At 55.4% G+C, this 24259-nt stretch overlaps 1 protein-coding gene across 1 annotated transcript in view; it reads right to left on the bottom strand.

The window, feature by feature from the left end:
- Positions 1–2376: 2376 nt before the first annotated feature.
- NCKIPSD (NCK interacting protein with SH3 domain) overlaps positions 2377–24259 on the bottom strand; it is a 36113-nt gene continuing 14230 nt past the window's right edge. Inside the window, exons 2-13 of the mRNA XM_080625522.1 lie at positions 22382–22494; positions 21421–21622; positions 18350–18434; positions 15650–16272; positions 14215–14385; positions 13211–13297; positions 12317–12455; positions 7976–8056; positions 6602–6730; positions 6113–6205; positions 4503–4675; positions 2377–3966 (exon numbers count right to left, since the gene is read on the bottom strand). Of these exons, the coding sequence (XP_080481648.1) occupies positions 3763–3966; positions 4503–4675; positions 6113–6205; positions 6602–6730; positions 7976–8056; positions 12317–12455; positions 13211–13297; positions 14215–14385; positions 15650–16272; positions 18350–18434; positions 21421–21622; positions 22382–22494 (2100 nt within the window). The 3' untranslated portion in view covers positions 2377–3762. The remainder of the gene's footprint in view (positions 3967–4502; positions 4676–6112; positions 6206–6601; positions 6731–7975; positions 8057–12316; positions 12456–13210; positions 13298–14214; positions 14386–15649; positions 16273–18349; positions 18435–21420; positions 21623–22381; positions 22495–24259) is intronic.

Below are 24259 nucleotides of genomic sequence, written 5' to 3'. Positions count from 1 at the left end.
GGTTTCCTGTAGCCGCTTCAGGCACTGGAGCTGCTCTAAGGTCTCCCCAGAGCGCAGCAGAGGGGCAGGATCCCCTTCCTGAGCTGCTGCTCGCGCTCTGGGGGTGCAGCCCAGCACACGGGGGGGTTCTGGGCTCAAGCTGATGCTGAAGCTGGGTCATGGGGAGCTCCTCCTCAGCCAGCACCCCCCGTCCTCCTCCTGAGGGCTCCAAGCTGCAGCTTTTTCTTCCAGCATCCATGAAAAATAAAACCTGATTTTCCAAGGGAAGTTCAGTTTGGGGCCCTTGCATTGGGATCGTTCATTAGTGCAATCAGCCTCCAACTTTGCTGTTGGCTTGATCTCAATCAACTAATATCACAGCCTAATCCACTGAAGCTTGTAATAGGTTTAGGAATAACGGGGGTTTAGGTCCTCATCAGTGTTCAGCAGAGGAAATACCCTCGGTTGTGTCCTGGGAAGAAGAGCAGAGCCCGAGGCATGGCGGCTGGGGAAGGAAGAGCCAGGGCAGGGAGGGAAATAGAGCCAATCTGGGAGGTGGGGGAGCACACCGGCCACACCGTGCCTCCATGCACATCGCAGCCCCGCGGGGGCTGCAGGAGCCCCCCCGTCACAGTGCTGGGTGGGCTGTGGTCTGGGATGGGTTGGCTGGGGAGCAGGGGACCCCACATGCCAGCACCGCAGCCGGGCTGGGCACCGCCGGCCCCCCGGTGTTAACAGCACAGACTCACACCGGGCTCCTCGCTGACCGCCGGGCACAGCAGGGCTGGGGACCTCGAGGGGTGTCCTCCGCCCCGGACGGGGCCGCAGCATCCCACATGCGGCTACGGCAGCGCCGAGTCCTGGCATCACCGGCGCTGCGCCTCCGCCCAGTGCCCCGTGTGCCTGTGCTCCCCCACCGACCGCGGCCACCGCCGGCTCTCCCGCAGCTCCGGTCCTACCGATGGTGACAGATGGTCCCCTATCAGTTACCATCAGTGTAAGCACGGGGGCGGGAAGCGCTGCTGCTGCTCGCTGGGCTGGGCTCGCCTGCAAGCGGCTCCCGCTCCCAGTGTGACAACTAAGAGAGCACAAAGCGGGGTCTGCAGCACGCCCGGCTGGTCCCCAGCCACCTTACACCATCCTCAGCGCCAGAGCCTCGGGCTTCCCCTGCAGAGCTGGTGTCTCCCTTCCACCTCCGTCACCCGGGCAGCCAGGGTGGGCAGAGCGGGCAGGGGGGGCCGCGCTCGTCCTTGCCCCTGGGCTGAGCACATTTTGTGATTGAAGCACCCGTGTGGCAGGAACGTGCCGGCTTCACACGAGCCCCCGGCGCCGGCTGGATCCTACATCCCACCTCCTCAAAGTGGGGATTTGCCATCAAGAAACCCAATCAGGAGAGGGGCGAGACTTTTAAAACATGGTGGAGGCTTTCAAGTGTATTTGTTGTAATTACCCGGCTGACAGCTCCGCGGAGGAGGAGAAAATCATCAGGGTATTGCTGCCACAAAATAGTTGTAATTGAATCATTCCAGACAATAAAGCGGAGGTGGGGGTCACAGCCAGCACATCACTCCCCCCAAGCATCCCCAGCACCCCTCACTGCTGCACAACAAAACACATCCATACGAGGAGATACTGCTTTAATAAAGGCTTATTACAGCTAACAGAAGCGCAGCGTGTGAGCTGTGCCTGTCACCCACACGCAGAGCAGGAGCCACCAAGTATCCTCAGGGATAACGCTGAGGTTCAGCTCCCTGCATCGCGCCTTTCCCGGGAGCAGGCGCAGCTCAGCCAGGGTGCAGGAGGGGTCACACCATGCACTGGGACAGGGCTGAGCACCCGCAGGGATGCAGAAGGAGCCACCAGCTCTGCCCCATCAGGGCACTGACACAGGAGGCTTTGCCAGGCCATGCTCCTGGCTCCCAGGGCCACGGATCCTGCCCGCTCCTGGGCTCACCCCAGCCTGGTGCAGCAAAGCCTGGGCAGTGCCACTGAGGGCAAGTCCCAGACACATCCCATCACTGCAGCCGGGTACGAGCCAACGCAAGCACAAGCAGCACCCAGAGCAAGCCGAGGTGAGCCCACGGGATGTGCAGCCAAGCAAGGGGGCACAGGAGAGCCCCACAGGATGAACACCCATGAGCACTGGCAGCCTTCATGTACAGTGTTCCCCATGGGTGCACCCTGACACAAGAGATATGGGATCTGGGACACAGCCCTGGCTCCATTCCTGCTGGTAGCTGCATGTCTGGGTCACAGCCTGCCCCCAGCATGTACAGCCCTACTCCTGCCCACTGGCTCCTGTTCGAGATCAGCACCCGCAGCATTGCCTTTGGGGGCTGCAGGCACCCCTCCACGTTGGTCCCCTGGCAGAGGCAGGCAGGGCTACTTTCACACAGCTCCAGTTAAAGACATTTTATTCCTCTGCGTGTTACACTGAGTGTTTAAGAAAATACAGGATCCGTTTTGACATTCATACATTTTTACAGGGGAAAAAGAGGTTTCTCTACGAGGGTGTTACTGAGCTTGGGCACTGCCAGGCTGCCTTCAGCAGGGCCTCACCCCCCTAGTGCCAGGCCAACCCCTCTGCTCCTGAGCATCCCTGCCCCAGTGCTGCAGCCCAGGCTGCAGAGCAGAGCTCAGGGATTGCCTCAAGCTAAAACAACAGTGCCCAGCATTTCCAGTTCCACTTTCCAATAGCTCCTACACTGGGTACTGTAAAGGAAGAGCTAGGGACAGGGCTTGACCAGACTGCGCACATGAATAGCTAAGAGACCCACATTAGTGCATGTGAATACCTGTAACAGGGAGACAGGTTAATCCCGCTTGCTAGAAACCTAGAGGGAATATAAATAAGGGTTCCCCACACTCGTGCACGGTCACAAACAGCTACTGGACACGAGGCTGACACTGCCTCTGAGCGCTGCCACACGGGGGGCGGGCAGTGAGGCAGAGCTGCAACGAAGCAAAACCCACAGAGCAGAGCGTGTCTGCCCATGCAGGGCCACGCTGCCCACCCGGGGCCACGCTGCCAGAGAGGGGGCAAGCAGCAGCCTTTGCTTGGCAGGACACGGCTTTGAGCTGTGCCAGGGCCAGCGGCCTCCCCAGGGCAGCGGCACCCGCGTGGTCGTCACTGGAGGCTGCCGCAGGGTGCAAGGACCTCGGTTAAACAGCACTATAGAAAGCAGATTGAAAAAGCAGCTGCTGGGGTAAGATCTGCTGGCCCTGGGTGTGCTGCTGCCCAGAGGCAACACTGCGGGACGGGAGGGGGAAGGCTCACTACACGAGGCGTCAGACAGCGAGCGGGCTGCTCCCCCTTGGCAGGGCGGCAGCACATTGGCACTACAGCAGCAAACAGAACAGATGTTACGGAAGCTTCTTCCAAGCACCAGCAGACTCCACTTGGTCACTGCAGGGAGAGATGCACATGGAAAAGAAGTGATGCTCTAAGGCAAAGGCCTTTCTCTTCGGGACCTCGGGACAGCAGCGCAGCCAAACACCCCCACTGCCACGTCCCTCACACTCACTGCCCTTCCCACCATCACCAGCTGCCCGAGCACCACCAGCGCCCGCCGTGCTCCAGCCTCCCCGAGCACCAGCCCTGGGGCACCCCGGGCCCTTTCTGCCGCTGGCCTTGCTAAAGGGCTGGTGAACACTGTCCCAACCTTAGGCCTCGCAGGGAGGGGTACAAGGTATGAGCTGTAGTGGAAGGGAATGGGGAGGAAGTGTCAACAAGAGACGTCGTTGATCCAAGTGGTTCAGGCTCCAGTCCAAGCCGAGGGGCGGTTAGCTGGTACCAGGAGAGATTTCTGGGAACTCCTTATAGATCTCCAGGATGATGAGTTTGTCCATCTGGCACTGCTGGTCCTCCTCCTCCTCGCCCAGGATGCGCTGCAGGATGCCCTGCAGGTCGGAGAGGCGGTGCTGGTGCTGCAGATAGGCCGTGGAGCGGATGATGGCGTGCATCAGAGACAGATACTCCATCCTCAGCTGCCAAGTGGGAGGAGAGACAAAACACAGAGCACAATGAAGGATTTAAAGTGAGATAAACAAGCACAGCAGCTGCTGCTGCTCCTCCACCAGTCAGGGAGTGACTCCAGAGGCACCTGCTTTTCCTTAAGGCTCATGAGTAGCTGTGGAAAACCCTGCTTTTCCCCCAGCAGCCTGGTGCTGCCCCTCACCCGCTCTCAGACATGCACATCCCTCCCTCTTGCATATAGGGATCCCTCTTACTTCCAACTACTCACACAGGGTCCCTGTTCCCAAATGTCCCTGCAAAAGGGTGCAGAGCACCAAAGGCCTGGCAGATCTTTCCTTAAACATGTGTCTCCACTGCCGTGTGCTGGGCAGGATAACACCCCCCTTCCTCCTCAGCCTCCGAGACTGATCTGAGCACCCAGAAGCATCATGCCCATACCAGGACCCTGCTCCTGCCTGCCCCAGCTGGCCCCCACAGAGGACCAGGAGACGCACAGTTGCTTTGGGACTCAGCTCCCTGCCCCGGTGCCTGGGGTTACTGCGAGCACCTTGTCTCCTGGGGAGAGATCAGCGATCTGCCGCACCAGAATGTCGATCAGCACCATCATGTCCGTGTGGTAGAAGATGCTGGCTGTGTCCTTGCTGGCAAAGATGTCCTGCAGGAACTTCAGCACCGAGTGTGGGGGCTGAGGCTGATGCTTGAAGATACAAACCGGATCATCTGGGAAGGCAGAGGGTCCGTGCTGAGCCACGGGCTCCTGCTGCCCCCTCGGAGCAGCCCCATCCCCTCCCTGGATCCCAGAGCCTGGAGAGAAGCCAGCCCCGGCCCTGGTGCCCACGGTGCCTCGTGCAGGCAGAGCTCAGCGCCTCGCACAGAGCTGCCCAACGGGAGGGATGGAGCTCTGCGGGGTACAGAGCCCAGAGCAAACCCAGCAGCATCAATCACTGCTGGTGCTTCACCCACCTCCCCAGGTGAGAGCTCATTAGCACATCACCTCCCTGTGCCCCCTTCAGCTCAACAGCTCCCACCCCTTTTCCCCCTGGTTCATTAGATCTGGTCCAATGACCCCTCTGAAAAGCCCATCAGAGCCTGTACCAGACATGAGCTTTCCCCACAGGGACCAGGCTCGTACCATCCCAGAAGGAAGAAACACTCCCGAGTTTAAATGAGCCACCACATCCTGTTCTCTTCCAGAGCACATCCCTGCAGACCCCAAGAGGGGCTCTGGACACTGAAGCCCCCCAGCAGTTGTCAGGAAGGCAGGCAAAGGAGAAGCATCTTCATTAGGCTGTGGGCCCCTCTTTCTTCTACCAGCCCCTTGCAGTAAGGTGATCCCTGCAGGGAATCTGGCAGGGAAAGGGCTAAACAAAGGCTTTGGGAAGAGGCCAGACAGAACAGCACTGAGATGCTGGCTGCCCTTAAGCTGACAGAGTGTGGAGATAGTGATTTGCAACCCCAAAGAGAACTAAAGCCAGGCTAAGATGAGCTGCAAGCATCACAGGATGAGTTTTTACCAGCAAATCAACAAAATAAATCTCAGGCAGCAAAGCCCCTGTGCTCCAGAAGGTATTAGAAAGCACAAGAGCGGCGTGCAGCACAGGCAGCACCGCCTGGCACCACTTCTCCTGCAGAGACCTCCAGCTTTCCAGCAATCTGCTTTGCTAAAGCTCTGCACGTTCCGTGGGTTTCACCCTACCTGGAGCAGACACAAAGCTAAGCCTCTGCCAAGCCATTCCGACATGGGAAGGGCTGCTGCAGGCAGTGTTTCAAAAGGCAAAACCTCCCTCTGGATCTGTCCCCCGGGGCAGGCGATTGCCAGCGCCAAGGGGTCCTGTCTGCCCAAGCACAGGAGGGCTCAGGACCAGCTTCGCTCCCAGACAAGAGCTCGTCCACGTTGTAACCATCCACAACACGAGATGGGCTGATCCGACCGACCCAGGCGCACACGGACCTGCCAGCCAGAGCCTCCCCTCGCCCCATGTGCCACCAGCATCACTCGCTCCCTTGCGCAGCTCCACCCTCAGCAGCACAGGTCTCACCTCACAACCCCCCAGCTCCTCAGCTCCCTGCATCCCCAACACAGCCACCCTTAGTGAGCACAGGGCTCCCCAAGCCTCCATCAGCTGCACCCCTACCCCCAGTGCCCCAAACACTCACCTCCTCTGTTCAGCAGCAGCAGCAGTTTTTCTGTGAAGGTCTTTACATTTGAGTGCTTGCTTATTGTGGTCATGATCACACTGTGCTCTGGAACTAAGGAAGAAACCTGCTCAGCTCATCCCTTTGTTTCCTCAAGGCCACAGTAACTAAAATAGAGAGTGGAGGGCTCCTGTTCTGCACCAGAGCTCCGGAGAGCTTTGGGGAGCCACAGGCTGTCAGGGGTAGGAGAACTCTCAGCCCCACGACGTGGCTGAGCAACCAGGAGAGAACACGGCTCAGGCCAATGCTGAGGAGCCTGGGCCCAGCACACGGGCATTCAAGGAGCTGCAAGAGGCAGCAGCAGGTTTGCCGAGACCTTTAGACAGCGCAGTGCCCGAGCCTGGGGCAGCTGGGCTGAGTATCAGCACCAGGGAGATTCTCCCTCCCCATTCTTCACACCCCAGCTCCAAAGCACTGGAATCCTGCCAGGGCAGAGCAGCACCAACTGACCTGGAATGTGGAGGTTGAAGGCCAGCAGGACGTTGACAAATAAGTCAGGCAGCTGGTCGGTGGTGTCTGAGGGCAGCCCGTCCTCAATCACATCCAGCAGGAACTGCACAAACTGAGAGTTGAGATGTTCTGCACCAGGAGAAAGACACATTTACAGCACTGGGAACACAAACCAAGCAACAGGGGAGTGTGCAAGCCACTTCTCTGGGCTTTTATGCACAAAACTCACCCATGTAGTGCCAGCATCAGCATCTAGGGAAGGAACAACCTGCAAGTGCACGATGCAGGCCACTGAAGTGTCTTTGTGTGAGGGACAAATGGCTCAGAACTGCCCTCAAGGCAGGGGAACACTGAGATTTGGTCCCCCACTGGCAGCATTTCAGAGTGAATAAAACACCAAATGCTGCTGCTGCAGCATCATTGCTGCCAGTGAAGGCATCAGGAGGAAGAGGTTTGTATTCCTGACCACTGGTTTCATCCATCTATTTTAAACCAGTAGTCATCCCCACCATTAGTACTAACCCAGTCTTCACCGTTGCTATTAGGAAGGCTCAGGAGCTCATGCAAATAAGTCCTACAGGAAATAACTGCCAGGGTTATGCAAGGAGAGGAAAGCAGGAGGTGTGGGGGCTCATGCCTCAGACTCCACTGCACCAGCTTAAAACTCATATGGATGTACTGGGCTGTGAGGGTGAAGCTGCTGAGGAGGTGCTTTATGAAGATCTCTGCTGCATTTCCAGGAGAAGGGAGCCCAGTGTCCCAGGTACGGGAACACAGCATGGCCGGGGAAAGAATCAGGCAGGGCTTCCTGGCTGAGAGCTGGAATGGGCAGAGGATGAAACAGGCAGATCCAGCACAATGCTGGCACTTTATTGACCACAACACCCTTAATCATCTCTGCTTTCCCTGAGGCACACAGGGCTGCAATGTCCTGTTAGGAGGGAGACCGGGAAGAGGCCACATCACACAGCTGACAGCTTTAGTGGGGGCTCATGGAGCGATGTGGGCTCGGCCTCAGCAGCAGAACAGACGTCTGGTGGGGGGTGTTTTCACACAGGGCAGAGGTAATACAAGGTGCCACTTAGTCACAGTGATGGACAAATCCATCTCCTCTGCAGCATGGCATTAGTCCTTCTGCTCTGACCTGGGCCTGTGCTGTCCTCTCTGGAAATCTGGCACCTCAGCCTAGTGTTTCAGCAACCAGGCTCTACTGATGAAGAGCAGACCCTACCCTTGCCCTGCTGGTGCTGGCTTTCCCCAGCTGTCCCCTCCTTGGCCATCAGGAAGGGCCCCTTCCCCTATCTGCTGGCACCTCCCAGATGTCTCACATCAGCTCTGCTGTCCCACTCAGCCCTAAGCATAAGCCGCTCTTACCATAGTGATGATAGGGCAGGGGCTCCCCCATGGAGAACATCATGGCCAGCACCAGCGCAGAGTAGCACATCTTCTGATGATCTGCAAGGTGAAGGTCCTGCGTTAGTGCTCCTGAGGATGAACCACTGCTCCCCAGCTGCAGCTGGGGCGTCACACATCTAACACAGACATTCAGCACTGGTTGGACTGCTCCTCACCCCGTGCTTACCGAGCTGTTAAGGGTGTTTTGCCCTTGCTCAAGCACACCTCAAGCACCCCCTGTTCAAGCACCCCTCCTGTGCCACGCGCTTCCAAACCAACCGCAAAATAATCACAACAAGAATCCTCTTTTATTTCCCCTCCACTTGCGAGGATCTGGGCAAACTCGATGTGAATAATTAAAGGCCTCCCCTGCACAGTCTCAGGACACATCCCGTAGTTATGCAATTGCTGAACCCAGAAAAAGCATCCATCTGGCCACTGTGAAATACTGCCTGTTCCCACCAACGCCACCCCCAGCCAGCCCCGCTGCCTGTCACCCCCCCGCACGGCTCTATCTGCTGCCACAGCTCTGCCTGCAGGTACAAAAGGTCTCTGGGGATGCAGATCACTGCTCGCAGCGGGGCCACGTGTGTATCTCCAGCACTGACACATCTCACAGCCTCCTGGTCCAGCAGTTTTCCCTGGCAGCAGCTCTCCATGGATGCTCCACAGACGCACAGCCAGTGCCCTTCCTGAATCTGAACTAACAGATTCATCTCAATAGATACTTATAGGAGGAAAAACAAAATCATGGACTAGGATCTGTGTCATCACCAAATGTCGCCTCCGGCCAGTTCACCAAGTCCAAAGATGGAAGGAAAAGGAGCATCATTTTTATAAGGTAGGTTACCGCACACAGTGCCTAAATAAAGTTCAGCTCCATCTGCAGCAGGAACCCAGGGGCTCTTGCTACAAGGAGACTGAGGGTGTATTTATAAAGAACTGACCAAAGCCACTTTTCATTAAAGGAGAAAAAAAGTCCCTTCGATGTACGATGCTTCTCCCAACAATTCTGCTTCCAGCATGACACAAGCTGGTTCCCAATGTCTGTGCACAGACTGATCCATCTCTAAGCACCTGCACACTGCAGTCTGGTTGTGACTGCTCAGGCTGATGCCTTCACCATCACCACCTTGCTCCTGGACTTGGCCAAAGGACATGCAGCACTTGGCAGCTCTCAGGTGCGTTGTTAGCACGAGGAGGGAAATGGTAGTGATTGGTTCCAGCCTCGTGCCCGTGGAGAGCCAGCTCTGTGAGCAAAGCCTCTACAAGCACAGGACACAGACACTGTGTCAGAGCTCCACAAGATGCCGGAGTTTTCAAATAGCAAATACTTTGAGCAAAAATAGATCATTTGGGGCTTAAACAGAGATACTACAGCATTAACAAGATTAAGAGTTTGTAGAAGAACACTCTAGACCATGTGGCAGCAAAGGGAAGCTGGAAACTGCTGTTTACTCTTGGTAAACAGAGAGGGAGGATATTCAGTGACTGAAATATAACTCACACTTACATAAGAAGCTCTCAGCTATGAGATGAGCGATGCCAAAGCTCACTGCAGCAGAAAAAGAATCTGACAAACTGTTTAGCACATGATTTCTTCATTCTTCCCTCCATGGCTTCAGGAGCTGGGTATCAGCAGCAGGATGCTGCAGCAGGCAGACACAGGGACCTGCTGCTCCTGCTCCTAGCAAGGCTTGCATGAACAAAACATTTTCTGTCATCACATCAGGAGCAGTGAAATAATGATCTGAGAACCAGAAGCCAGTGATCTACATGTGGTTGCAGCAAATAAGGAGGAAGAGATTAACTAGAGATGGGAGGGGCAAGGTAGCTCTACACATCCTTGGTCCATCTGCCATGAGCCGAAGTCCATTCATCTCGGCTGGCAGCAGACTCCATGACTAGATGGGAAATCCTGTCCTATTTGTCTAAGGATGCCAAGGAAAGGGTGCTGAAAGCAGCCAGAAAGCTGAACTCGGGACAAATCCACATTAACCTGGTGCACTCGCTCAGCAGTTTTTGGAGTGTCCCAGCTGCAGCAAGACACATCCAAGACGCCCCATGCAGAAGAACAGAGTAATTGCCACGTAAAGCACAGTTTTTTCTGTTCCTTCCAGAGCAGCACCAGTGGCTGCATTAGTAGGACTCTGCTGAGCACTCCTCAAGCGATGCCACTTTAAGTGACTGTGGAAGGCAGGACAGATGCAGCTCTTGGCTCCCCAGCCTGCACTTCCGAAGTCTGCTGAGGTACTGGTGAGGAAGCTGCTATTGCCTATGAGAGGTATTTCTCAGAGCCTTCAAAGACCTTGTTCCCACCTCTAACCACAGCAGTGCACAAGCCAGGTCCTAGGAGCAAACACGATGGTCTGCAGCTGAAGCGAGCAGAACCCAGCAGCTGACTTGCACGTACCCTGAGCTGCAGCACGGGAGAAAGTCCCGGTTCCAGACTGGATTATCTGGTTTTTTTGGAGTCGTCCTGGCTAATTCTGCTCTGCTGAGGCTTATTCTAAGCTCCTCTAACCCTGACAGATGTGCAGGGAAGCGCAGCAGAGGGAAGGGCTGTCCAGGACAAACAGACCCAAGCATCTGGCAGCAGAAGTGGCCAGCAGCCAGCGCACCTGCAGCAGCCCCAGGGCAAGGTGCCTGCTCATCAAAGGCACCAGCACGCAGCACAGAGCTGCTGCCGCGGCTGCTCTTCAGTAACAAGCCAGGAGGGATCCCAGAGCTGCTGCAGCCAGCTCAGCACTCCCTGGCTGCTGAGTGCTGGCACCAACCGCTCTGGCCCCTGCCACCGCAGAAGGGATTAGTGATTCCGCAGCATGTCACGGATCAGCTGCTATTCCCCAGGTTTTAGTACCAAAATAAGCTCAAGCCAGTCTGGATTCAAGGTCATGTTTTCACACTTGCCATTTGCTGGCAGGACATGGAGCACTAAGCACCAGGGCGGTAGGAGGGAACTACTAATGCCCTAAAACACCTCTGAAGGACAGACATGTTTGGGTTGAGGATGGTTCCTTCGCTGCAGCCTTGCTGTGAAGGCCAAGAGGGCTGGAGGGCACAGAGATGATGTGTGCAAACATAAACCCAGCACAGGCAGGCAGCACGGGTTCAGGACACCAGTCTGGGAGGCGCCTGTAACCAAAGGCTGTCTGTCAGCAAAGGGAGAGCAGCTTTTCACCCTTCAACTGCACTGCCTGCGTATTACAGCAAGGAGGGAAAGAATCCACCATGTTGAGATGAAGCTCAGGAAAGAAGAGCTGCTGCAGGGTGGCAGCTCGAAGGACACAGCAGAGCCACTTCTCACTGCAATGCTCTTGAGGTCTCCAAAGCAGAGCTAACACTTGCCTGGAGATAGCCCTGCTTCAGCCACTAGTGCTATGTGCAGAAGTCACCCAGGTCAGATCTCGCTGCTCCATCACACCAAGAGCTTGAGCTCCCTGTGCCATCTGGGAGGATACAGCCCTGGACAGCACGGAGACCAAGCAGGAGCCCTGCTGCACAAGGGAGCAGGGCAAGGCACTGAGACCTTTTTGAGCATGGTGCAGAGAACCCTCACCCAGAGACAATCTTTATGAATTAGTGATGGATGCATGATGAAGCTTATTTTTGGCAGCGCTAAATCGGGAGTAATGTCACCACAGAAGCACAGTCATAGTCCCATAACCAAGTATTACCTGCTGTTAGGGCAGTGAAACCTCAGCCTAGGGAAGAAGCTTCTCATGCATAACCAGATAAAACATGAACCTTGTGATCAGCTCACTGCATAGAACCGATCAGCAGCAGCAGCACAAAGGGAAAGCATCGGTGTGGTGGTGCCAGTCCTGCACCACACCACCAGTGCTTCACCCTGCCCCCAAACACTCCCCATATTTGACAATCCCCCCTCGGTGCAGTGGTGGAGAGAGGGTCCTTTCTTTACCCAGCACACCTCTCATTCACCAGCAAGAAACACTGCAAAGACATGGCGTAAAGTGCTGAGAAAAGCTGCAGAGATTTTCCTTAAGATGTGCAAGAGTCTCTTGTCAGCAGCATGAAACAAAACTGGAATAGCTCAAAATGTGCTTTAAGACATCTACAAGATCATCGTTAATGGCATGTTCAAGAGCCAGAGGGCCTTGTACTGCAGGACTGAAGCACTCCCTCCCATGCATTCTCCCCTTAGAGCTGCAGGAACCCAAATAACTTTAAACCAGATGCCCTTCTCCCCCAGGCACTGGCACGTGGAGCAGTCAGGCTACAAGGGGCCACCAGTGCTGCTGGAGGTCGCCTAATGACAGACACGTTCCTAGGGAGCGGGGTTCAGCAGCCCTGGCTCACCTTGAGTGTGAGTCTGCATGTCCCGGGCCAGCTCCATGGGCAGCACTGAGTTCACGAGCGTCGAGATGACCGCAGCATCCAAGTTGCACATGGCTCCAAAGCACTTGAGCAGCAGCAGCCGCAACGGCACCCTGTGCTCCTGCAGAGGCAATCACTGGATGAGGCAATGTCCCAGAGGAGGGCTCACACTAAGGCAGAGACATAACTGGCTGGAAGTTCCCATTGTCAGGAAGCCACAGACCCTCCCAGGGGGACAGTGAACCCAGAAGCTATCATGAGCTAGTGCCAGATGAAAGCCAAACACCACAAGGCTTGACATGCTGTAGCTGGGGACTTATGGACATGATGGGGACAAGTTTCTAACCCCCACAGAGTCCTACAACAGCACATTCCAGGAAGATGAGGAGCAAAGCAACATCACACAGGCACAGAAGGCAAAACTTCCATTTCTTCCACTGAATACTGATTTCCTTCCTCACTCCCAAGGCTTCTACTCACAACCTACTTTCCTACGCAAAGCTATTTACTAATGCACAGGAGTGCATCAATTAAAGAAGCAGCAGGCACAGCCTGTCAGCTTTCCCAGGGCATCCTCAGAAATCCTTCCTCTGGATACCAGCGATGCCGATCCTGTCCCTCAGCAGAGCTAATGAGAGCAGCAAACTTCACCTTCCATAGTGCAGCGACCGCTGCGAAGTCTCTGGCACCCTCTTCTCTCCCACACAACCTGCACGCACAGCACTGACACCAGCCAACACGCGGGCGATGTGCTGCAGCTCCTGCTGCTTCACAGAACCACCCTGTCCAGGCAGAGGTCTCACCCCTGTGCAGCACAGCAAGCCTGGCCCTGCCCCTGCAATCCCAGGGGAGATTCGATGCCTTCTACCACCTTACCATCTGGTAATAGGCCACAAGGGACAGGACGGACTCAAACTCATTCTTCTTGCACATTTTCTTGCACACTTCTGGGTCTGCATCTGTCTGGAAGCAGGAATGAACAGGTCAGCCCAGGGGCACATCAAGCAGCAAGGACCTGGAGGGAGGCCAGCTGCTTTCACATCTCAGTAGCCCAACCACCTCCCAGAGGAACTGAAGGCAGAGCACAAAGGCAGCTCAGGAACCTCCACCCTGCAGACTCTGCATCAAAGTGAATTCCTGAGAAGTGTCTCTGCCACACAGCACGTTTGGGCTGAACATCTGAAAAACCCATGACCTGAGCAGCACTGGATGAGTGCATCCTGCAGTCACAGGGCAGCTCCATCACTGTTGCCATCCTGAGAAGTATTGTGCATCTCCTCCCAGCCCTGAATTATGAGGAAAGGTCACACAAGATCCCCCTCTGCCTTGCCCCGCAGGCCCACAGAAGGCAGCCCACGCTCAGTGACAGACACTGGCACTTATTACACCAAAAAAGAGCTGTTCTGCTTGTGTCAGAGCTGGGAAGGGATACACAATAGGTGCCAGAGCAAACCCCACACGAGCACCCGTAACACAGACCATGTTGCTGCACTGAGTGGCAGCTCCTGTATCATCACATTCCCTGTACGCAGATCGGCAGAATCAGACTTCCAGGGTTTCTGTGGGAGGTCGGGATCTTTGGGAGGTGTGGGTTTACGTTCTCCTGTGACAGGTAAATACCACGGCTGCCACGAGAGCAGCTCTAGAACACCCTTCAGAACAGCCTGGTAAGGTGGAGTGGAAAGCAGCTCAGGACAGTGGAAAGCAGCTCACCCCGCACACAGGAGGGCAGGGCTTCACGTCAGTGGCAAAGGATTCATCAGAAACCTGTGGCCTCAAACAACAGATCCGATGGCAACACAGGGCCAAGGAGGGCAGGAAACAGAACTTCACTGGGAGCATCTGCTCTGCTCTGCCTACAAAGAGAGAGATTTGCTCACCAGGATGCGGAGCAGCTCCTCCAGGTAGCAGCAGATGACGTTCTCGTCCTCGTAGAGCGCCCAGCTGCGCTGCTGAGCATCGTCCTTGTGCCTGGCCAGGTCTGCAAAGATCACCTCCAGGCGCTGCTCGTCGTGGCAGATCTGCCCCGAGGGCAGCCCCGCGCTCAGGTTCTGCACGACAGCAAAGCGCTGGTTAAGTGGGGTCGGGACCGCGGGTGCCCGTTTCCTCTCCCTGTTGTCTCGGGACTGGCAGCTGACCTCATTCAGCCAAGAGCTGGCAGCAGAAACCCAGCGAGTTTAAGCCACGTGTTACTGCAGCTCTCGTACTCCCGGGGCTCTACCCACCTCCTTCCCTTGCACAGCTAATGCAGTGAATGAATCTAAATAGGTGCCAGAACTGGTGCACGGTCAGACAGCCTTGAAATCCAAGCTGCCACCATCCTGCTGGAGGATGTTAAAGCTGTCTTCTGAGGATGTTAAAGAACCCACGAAAGCTCACTCAAAGCTACACCCCTTTCTTCTTATTGCATTTAGCAACCTAGGGCTTTTGGAGGAGCATTTTAATGATCGTTTTAACGATCACTCCATTCAGCCTCTTATCACTAATCTACTTCCTCCAATCCTTCATCTGCAGCCTTTACAACTCCACTGAGCACCAAGCTCCTAATGGGCTAGGATGAGATCAATCCATTAACAAGCTCTTCAGCCCAGCTGGTGTAACTACACCACGCACCACCTCAGCGCACCCTCAGCACCACTCTCCGCACCCCCCCAACAGGGGTCAGGTCTCTGCTTATTAAACATCTTGGCAGCTGCTGGAACCTGCAGCCTCATCATATGGCTCTTGCCAGGAAGCTGCTGAAGAACCCAGGAGCAGGAGGAGGTTTTGGTCTTTCTAACGATGCCTCTTTGCGTCATGTTCTGCTTCAAACGGCTCCCTCCTTCCAGCCCAGCAGAACAAACTGCTGCAGGGGTTTTGTTCCTTCTCCAGGCACCCTGGGAGCCTCAACGCACCCCCACTGCTCTGCAAGCCCAGCACCATCCTGCCAAGCTCTTCCTGCCCTTCCCTCCCCACTTCACCAGGCACACAGTGGATCACCAGTGCCATGGGTACACACATCCACCTGCAGTTTTCCTCCAGAGGAGCCCATGGTAAACCATACAGCAGCTCTCCAGGCACTTTTCCGTGGGGTTGCCCTGGGAGTTCTCCCTTCTCTGGGCAGCAAACTGCTCCAGCCACAGCACAGCCCCGTGTATAACACCAGGTGGATAATGCTGCTCTTGGGCCACTAAACCTGCTTCCCTTGGCAGTATGTTTACACCCATCTAGCACCTTCCCTTTCTTTGGGATCTCACCACACTTCCCATTCCAGACATCAGGAGCGCTCACTGAGCTCTCTGCCTGGTGCCAGGCCGCAGCAGCCCCTGGCATTACCTTACTCTCCACCACAGAGATGAGGATCTGCTCCATGATGCTGCTGGTGGCCGGGACGGAGGTCTGGATGTGGCCGATGACCACGCCGATGGCCACACGGGACAGCTCGTAGCTGAGGTGCGTGTTCCTGCGCACCAGCTCGATCAGTTCAGCACCTATCGTCTTGGGCACGGACACCGCCAGAGCGCTGGGCTCCAGTGCCAATGACTCTGCCGCCTTCTTATCCTCCAGGCAGAGGGTGCTGAAGGCGTCCAGGCCCACAGTGGGCGCCAGGGCAGCTTTCTTCACCTGAGCAGCCTTCTCCCCATCCACAGCGTGGGACCGGTGGGACCCCCCCTCAGCCGGCGGCGCCGGGGCAGCCCTCTTGGACTGGGGGGATTTGCTGGTGCCGTCCTTGGAGGAGGAGCCGTGGCGGGAGTGGGCCACGGAGCCGGTGTCCAAGTTGCGCGTGATGGTGGTGTGGACGCTGCGGCTGGGCACGGGCGGCGGGGTGGTGGCAGGGCTGGAGGCGGCCGTGGGCAGCGCGGTCTCTGACGCAGAAGAAGCGGTGTACAAGGTGTCCAGGGACGTGGTGCTCACGGAGGAGGCACTCGAAGCTGACCCAGAGATAATTTCAACAGCGCCTGAAAGGAAACAAGGAAAACCGCCTCAGCGACAGCACCAAAGGAACAGAGAAAACACACATTGCTACAGTGCAGGCCATTAAATGGCTCATTGTGCACGGGCCAGAGCAGTTTAACTCCTCTTCCTGCCTCACTTATCTCAAAGCAAAATTGGACCCGTTCTTTCTGGAGCATTCCCACACAATCACCTCTTTAGAAAGGGGAGAAGTGCTCTGTTGAGATGAATACCCTTCAAAGGGCTTCCTGTTTTAGGCAGGGAAAGGGAAGGAGGGACCCGACTAAGGGACAGAAAAGTCTTTTCCCCCTGGCTTAGCAAGGGCCTGTTCCTGTGCTTGGGATCTCAGCCCTCACTTCTGAAGGATGGTGCTCGGGAGCTGCAGGACCTGGAAGGTTTCCCACACACCTCGCTGACCACAGCCATGGCTGGCACTGACAGGGAAGCAGACACCACCTCCGGGCTCTCCCTCTCATCACCTCCAGCATCTGATCGTGAACCCTGCTGGCACCCACCGCTTTCACAAGCCTCCACCTTATCTGCTCTACTGTGCTTCTGCAGGCTCTAGTCCTGAGCAGCTCCAGCAGTGGTACCTGCCCCACCTGCCAAGGGAAGAGATCCACTACAAGCAAAGGGATGCTAAGATTTTTCTTTCCTTTAACCTGGTCTAATACATAGTTTTAGTAAACCTTAGCCATTAGTTTCCTGATGGGGGGGGGAAAATGTATTTGAGTCCTTCCCTAAGAAAACAGTTACTTGGGCAAACCCTGGCTTACCTTCACCTAGAGCTTCACATGAGCAGCTGATGCAAGTGCTGGAAGAGGAGAAGAAGAGCACTCTGGGGCTCTCCCAGCTCTCAGGGAAAGGAGCTCCCTCTCCAAAGGAAGTACCAGCGATATGGGAAACACCTTTGCGAGCCCTCCACTCCTCCATCCACCACCCTACCCTAAGGAAAGCACAGGCCAGGCAGACAAACAGGGCCCTTCCCTCTTACAGGGGCTCAGCATCCCTCTTTTTTCCTCCTCCTCCTCCTCCAAGTTCTCATGAGTCACCGCTCCCACCGTGCTTCATTAGCTCGAGATAACGAGCTGAAGGAAGCTGACCTTTGCGAACTCCTACCTCCATAGTGAAAAACATGGCTCAACACCAATAAGTACCCACAAGCAAGCTGGTGCCAGCCCCAGGTTTCAATTAACTACCTGCAAGTCAGCAGCTCTGCCTGCTCCTCACACAGGCACATGAATGAGCTTGAGATGGGCTGAGTGACGCTGAGACTGTCACAGCACAGCAGAGCCTGGGTTAGTGACAGCAACTTGGCAGGATGACCACTGCCTCCATCAGCCCAACTGCACTGACGATGGAGAAGCTCCTGCCCCACCCCGTGGTCCTGCTCTCAAGTGCTCCTGACTATCTGCTCCCTGCCTATAGGCAGCACATGGGCAGCTGTGTCCCTGCTATTAATGCTGCTCCTCGCTGGCACCAGCCACTGATTTCATGGAAATCCCACCTGAGAATTGCACAAAGAAAGCACCCGACAGACTGGGAGGCAAAAGCAAAGCTAGAGCCTGTCCTAAGAGACCTCCCAGTGAGCTCCCCAGGCGAGCTGCCACACTGCACTGCCAGGGAAGGGCCTCTGCCTGGCTGGAGGATGGCCATGGTGGCTGTGGGAGAAAAACACCTGCAAGGACCTTAAACCACCATGGTTGTGTGCTGGCCAGGCCAACCACGTCAGCAGGCAGATGCTCCACAGGGCACTGGCACCAGAGCACCAGGGTGATGCACTGATGCGCCTATCCACAGGCACCAGACTGCCCAGACCCTCCCACAGCAGAAGGGTTTGAGGAGCACTGGCCATCAGCTCATGGTCATTAGCATAAAAACCTATAGGGATTTAGGAGATACGTGTGTATATACATGTAAGAATATAAAACTTATGGGAATTTAGGATATATATATGGAGATGTATATGGATATATAAAAGGATGCTCTTCTAAGCACAAAGCAAAAGCACTCGGGCTCTGTGACTGCTCCATCGCCCCGTGTCCATCTGTGCCCGAGGTTCGGGAATTGCCTTGTCCTTACTTTTCCCAGGGTGAGCCTGCGCGCTCCTGCGCTTCTCCGGAGGCGGGGGGGTGACGGGAGCAGAGCGCCGGGGCTGCGCCGGGATCTGTGAGGGAAGATGCAGAGCAGTCAGAGGAGGGAGGCAATAGAGACGTTCTGGGTTATGAAACCTCCTTTCGGCGTGTGTGCATTTGTCCTTACAGCTCTCATCACTCGGGGAAGTTTTCTCAGGAGGACAGATATTAATAGGCGGCTTCCTAGAAGAACAAAGCAGGACTCAAGCTGGCTTCATCCCCTCCCTGTGACAGGCAAAGCAGCCCTTGTTTAATTGCTGTGTTCAGCAGCACGCAGCACACACGTTGTGTAGACCTGTCAAGTGTTTACTCCTCCTTTATTCCACACGCAATCCCACACACTCACTGTGCCTCCACATTCCCCTCAATAGCCCCGCAGAGGCTGTGAACAGAGCACGTATTTAGGCACTCTTCTGGAGAGATCCATTACATCAGCCACAAACACCCTTGCAGAAAGACAAAGCCAAGGGCTGGAGCCATGTAAATGCCTTTTCCATGCTTCCAGAGCTATTTCTGCTCATGCAGGGAGAAAACAGGGCTAGACCCTCCGAGCAATCCTAGAGCAAGATGCACTGGGAGAAGCTTTTGCCAGGGGTTGTGCTAGCTCTCCACAGCTGGGGTTTCTCCTGTAAGTCAGGGGGTACCAAAGCAGCAGGAACCTGCCTCCAGATGCAGATTCCCACACTCACCCTTTCCCGCGGGATCCAAACACCATGATCACCAGCACCACTTTCACCCAGGACTACTCCGGCGAGGTGTAACCTCAGGGATAACCCTGACCAGCAACACCCCGCTGCGTGCAGCAGCAATGCAAGGTGGGGGAGCAGAGTATCAACACTCGGGCCACCGCACAGTGCCAGCCTTGCAGGGGTTTTAGCCCCGGCAGAGGAGTTTTGCTGAGACCTGTCATGCTGCCAGCCCTGCAGTGAAGGGCTGAGGCCCTGGAAGGGCTCCATCTGAAACAGCTCAGAACGAGGAGGATGAAAATATATTTCTTTTATTCCTGGGTCTGGGAAGGGCAGAAATCTCCTCTGGAACGGGAGCAAAGCTATTCCTGCAAGACAGACATCTTCAGGATGTCACGTTCAAGATGCAATGCCAGAAGCTGACAACACAGCGTCCACAGCCCATGCCTGGACCCCATCGGGCAAGTGAAGACACAGGAGGGTGCACAGCGAACCAAGGCTATTACAAAGGGACCTCTCAGCCCCTTCCTCCCACCCACACCCAACACACCCAACCTTCTACTGTGTCACGTAATAGGTCACCTCTTTACAAGCCCCTTCAGCTGGTGGGTTAGTACGAGGTACCACTGCAGGCACCCAGCCTGAGCTCTCCTGGTCCTGTCAATCCACCCCGCATTGTTCTCAGGGTAAAGTGCTACATGATACGTGCATCCAGCCCTAAAAATGATCCGTGTGGGTCCAAAAAGAGACTGCACAGCTGAGAGAGGCCGAAACAGCTCGGGAGGGGCCGCTGCACCACATGGCTGGAAGAAAGGCTGGTCCCAAAGCTCAGCTGTGCTCAAGGCAGAGCCCTCTCTGCAGAGCAGGGGGGTCCCAGCATGCTTGGGGCTCCCAGGTCAGCAGGATTTAGCCCCGTAGCTCCGAGCAGGCACATGGCAGTGTTGGAGAGAGCTGAGGCTGGGCTGCCCCAGAGCATTTCCATGGCTTCAGGAGCCCTTGCAAATTGACCACGCAAGATTAACCCAGCTATTGCAGGCTGGTGCTTACGTTAATATCTGTGAGCTAATGTTAGCCCAGAGCCCCGCCAGCATCAGAGCCATGCACCACAGTCCGAGCACCCCGACGAGAGCCTGAAGCATCACATGAACTTCCCTGTGCTGGTGCTGCCCAAGCTGTGAGCCCCTGCATGGTCAGGAGCCACCAGGGACAACCAATGGCCATCCCCTCCCTCATCCCACATCCCAGCCAAGGTGTGGGGCTGAGGGAAGGATGAACAACACCAAAACCCCCCAGAGGAAGGGGAAGGAAGGGAAGAAAACATCCTCCCCCAACAGGGAATCGGCACTGGGAATGGGCTGTAAGGAGTTTCATTCGCTTTGCCCACCATGCACAGGTGTGAGAACAGAGCTGCCCAGAAAGGAAAACGAAATGAGAGAGCAAAGTGGAGTCAGCAGGGATTGGTGCTGTGCCTGAGCCAGAGCTTTCACCTCGGCAGACCCACAGCTCTCCAAGTGTAAAACAAGCCTCATCTGGGACTGACAGCGTGTGTCACACCTCATCACCATGCCTCCAACCACTTATCCCAGGGACATGAAGAAAAACCACAGTGCACACATTCAGCTGTAGGGGAAAACTACCTCTGTGCTCATCCTCGCTTGGTGCCCTTACCCCTGACATCTAGCTACACCTACACAGTGTCATCAGCCACATCAACTCATCCCCAGCTGCTGCCATCCATCCTGGGATACTTCTCTGAAGCCTCATTGACACCACGCAGAGACCTTGGGACTGTGTGCCACTGAGATAAAACAACCTGCTCTAAACCATGTTTCCTGCAGTTCACCTTTAATTCATCATGACGAGCAACACTTGGACCAAGCAGCATCTTTGGGGTTTTATATTTTTGAGTAGTAAAAATAGGCAACCGCAGGAGATGAAATGCTGCAGGACCAAAGATCTTGTTGTGCAGACCTAACAAAGGGGAAGCGAAGCCATGCCAGGTGCTCAAGGGAGCTCTGCTGCTCACCTCAAAACCGTCCTTCAAGCTCCAGTGGGCTTGCAACTCTTCTGTCAAGAGACAGTCATGCAATGTTAACGTGGATCTCATGTGTCACTGTAAAACCACAGACCCTCCAGCATCCCAAAAAGCATCGCCAGTGTAAATGGCAGAGGGACCATCCTTGACCTCTTACAAAGGGACAGCATCAGTTCGCGCTGCAGTAACGGCAGCACAAACACCGATTTGTGACTTCAGCTGCAAAGTCCTTCTGTTCAACAGGACAAGCCATGCCCTGCCACCAGAGGAACCAAGAAAGTGCCCAGGCGCTGTTACCTGATAGAGACCCTCATCGTCCTCCTCCACCTCGGTGTTGGGCAGGCTGTGGTGCCGCTCGTACCCGGTCCGGCACACGCCGTTGGGCTGCCGAGCCACGTCCAGGTGGTGGTCGCTGGAGGACTGTGTCATGACCATCCCCTGCGGGCTGGGGGAGTGCCCTTTGCGGGACACCGTCTCCTTCCGGTGATGGATCAGCTTCCTGGAACACAGCAGCCACATCAGGAAGAGCAAAGTGAAAGGGAATGACCTTGCTGCAACGTTCAAGTGATATTTTTAATGGTTTATAGCACTTGGGCTATATATATATGTACCAGAATGGGTTACAGTACTTAAAACACCAACTCTGGTTTCATTAACAACCAAGGAAGCACTTCTGGGGGAGGAAGGAAGAGGCTTTGCCAGAGCCCATGATTTATTCATCGGTTTGCTGGATTAAAAATGCCTCTTCCTCGGGGGAGAGTCACATATTGCATCGCCAGCGTCAGGAACTGCCGGCACTTCAGACTCGCTGTCCAACCGAGATGAAACCAGCGCGCCCCAGCACAGCCCGAGGTGCCAGAGAAAAACAAAATGCTCCTCACAAGCAATTATCTGAGCACACATTAAGGACCTCGCGGTATCTGCCAACAGCCTCTGCAATTGCTGCCTGGTAGAGAGGAGAAAATGCATCCAGAAAGGTTTTGGATTTCTCCTCCAAGCCCATAACACAGCTGAGAGTTTCCTCTTTACATGCACAGGGATAGAGGGGCCAGACCAAAGCTCTGCTTTGCCGGGTGCTCTTTGACAGGAGGAGCAGCACTGGCTGCCAGCAAAAACACTGGGACACCGAATGCAGCAGCACTTGCAGCACAGGGACTCAGATCAACGGCATCCCGCTTGATACCCAAGACACAGACACAAGCATCACACGCTGACCACCCTCCATCCGCTCACTCTCCCAGGCACCCATTGTACTCACTGGAGGACATCCCTCTGCTCCAGGTTGTACTTCCCTCCATTCTTCATGGCCGCATTGTGCACAGCCTCAATGGCGCGGTCAATAGACTGGAGAACCACATCTTGCTCCAGCACCTGAGAAAATAACCCAACATCCCACTTTACTGCACTGCTTGCACACTGCTGTGGCCCTGTGGCACCAGAGCTTAGGGCAGGAAAGGCCATGGCAAACCCCCAGAGCCAGCCCTGCATCAGACAATGGCCTAGAAACAGCTCTCAGAGCCAGAGCCCCATCCCAGCAACATCCCACTTTTCCCTCCTTCTTACAGAGGAAATACATTTGAACCCATGCTTCAAACTGAGTCTGCCTGTTCAAGGTTGATGGTTGGAAAAGAAAGTCACTGTTACAAGCACCACAGTCCAATTATCCCTGCAGGAAGACCAGGGACAGAGCCTCGGGACCATGCAGCAGCCTTGAATATTCAGCCCACTGCAGGGAGGTTTCAAGATCCCACTGCAAAGCCCACCTTACCCCAAGCTCAACTATTTCTGCTCTTGCTGCCCTGCTGGGGAGCAAAGGCACAGCTGTGGATGTTAGACCCCAATCTGGCAGCCTCCGGGGTCTGCTGGCTCTGGGTTTGCGCTTTTGCTTGCTTTTTTCTTGATGGTTGTTTTGCAACTTGAAGTGCCTTTTCCAAATCTCCACCGAAGCTGTCATAGCAACATTTATCCTTCCTGCCAGCCGTTTTAGCTCTGCTTACTGCAGCTGAAATGAACACCAGCCTCGAAGCAAGAACAACAAAGACACCGTTCCCTGGGCTGGGAGAGCGGGAGTGAAGGGGCACAGGAAGGAAAAGCAGGCTCCCACAGCTGGGACACTCCTCAAGGCTTTAGAATCATAGAATAGTTAGGGTTGGAAAGGACCTTAAGATCATCCAGTTCCAACCCCCCTGCCATGGGCAGGGACACCTCACACTAAACCATGGCACCCAAGGCCTCATCCAACCTGGCCTTGAACACCGCCAAGGATGGAGCATTCACAACCTCCCTGGGCAACCCATTCCAGTGCCTCAGCACCCTCACAGTAAAGAATTTCTTCCTTAGATCCAATCTAAACTTCCCCTGTTTCAGTTTTAACCCATTACCCCTTGTCCTGTCACTACAGTCCCTGATGAAGAGTCCATCCCCAGCATCCCTGTAGGCCCCCTTCAGATACTGGAAGGCTGCTATGAGGTCTCCACGCAGCCTTCTCTTCTCCAGGCTGAACAGCCCCAACTTTCTCAGCCTGTCTTCATACGGGAGGTGCTCCATCAACTGCTGACAAGCCTCCAGAAGAAAACACCTTGATGGGACTGAGGGCAAGGGACAGGTGCTGAGTCTGCCCCGGCTCCAGCAGACCCACAGGTCTCCCACAGGCTGCTACGGGTCTCTGCACCATCGCTGGGTACCGGCGCCAGCAGCCTCAGCCCATGAGTGCAGGGAGGAGTGGAGCATTCAGACCCCAGCTGGTTGAGCCCTGAAACCCTCTTCATCCTCACTTGCTGTGCCCCCCTCCCTGCACCACAGCATCCATCTACCCAGCCAAGGAGTGGTGGGAATCTCATCAAGGATGCACCTTAATTGGCCTTAGGAGGCTGCAGCAGGCGAGCCCTCCCCACGGGGCAGAGGCACCGGCCTCCACAGCACCCCCAGCCCAGCCGCTGGTAACGGGCAATGTATTATTTATAGCCTGACTAATGACAAACGTGAATTAACAGCTACTGCAGGCTGGGGGGAAAACCAACCCCCCCAGGGCGGGATGAGCAGCCCCCTGCAAAACTCAGCCTTGGACAGGAAAAATTTAGGACAGGGTTTTTTTGTTGGTTTGTTTTCCAAGAAAGAGAGATGGGAGAAAGCAACT

Source organism: Psittacula echo (genome assembly GCF_963264785.1).
Source record: "Psittacula echo genome assembly, chromosome: 9".
NCBI classification, from domain to species: domain Eukaryota; kingdom Metazoa; phylum Chordata; class Aves; order Psittaciformes; family Psittacidae; genus Psittacula; species Psittacula echo.
The sequence above is the reverse complement of the archived record's forward strand: the minus strand, read 5'-3'. Positions and strand labels throughout refer to the sequence as shown.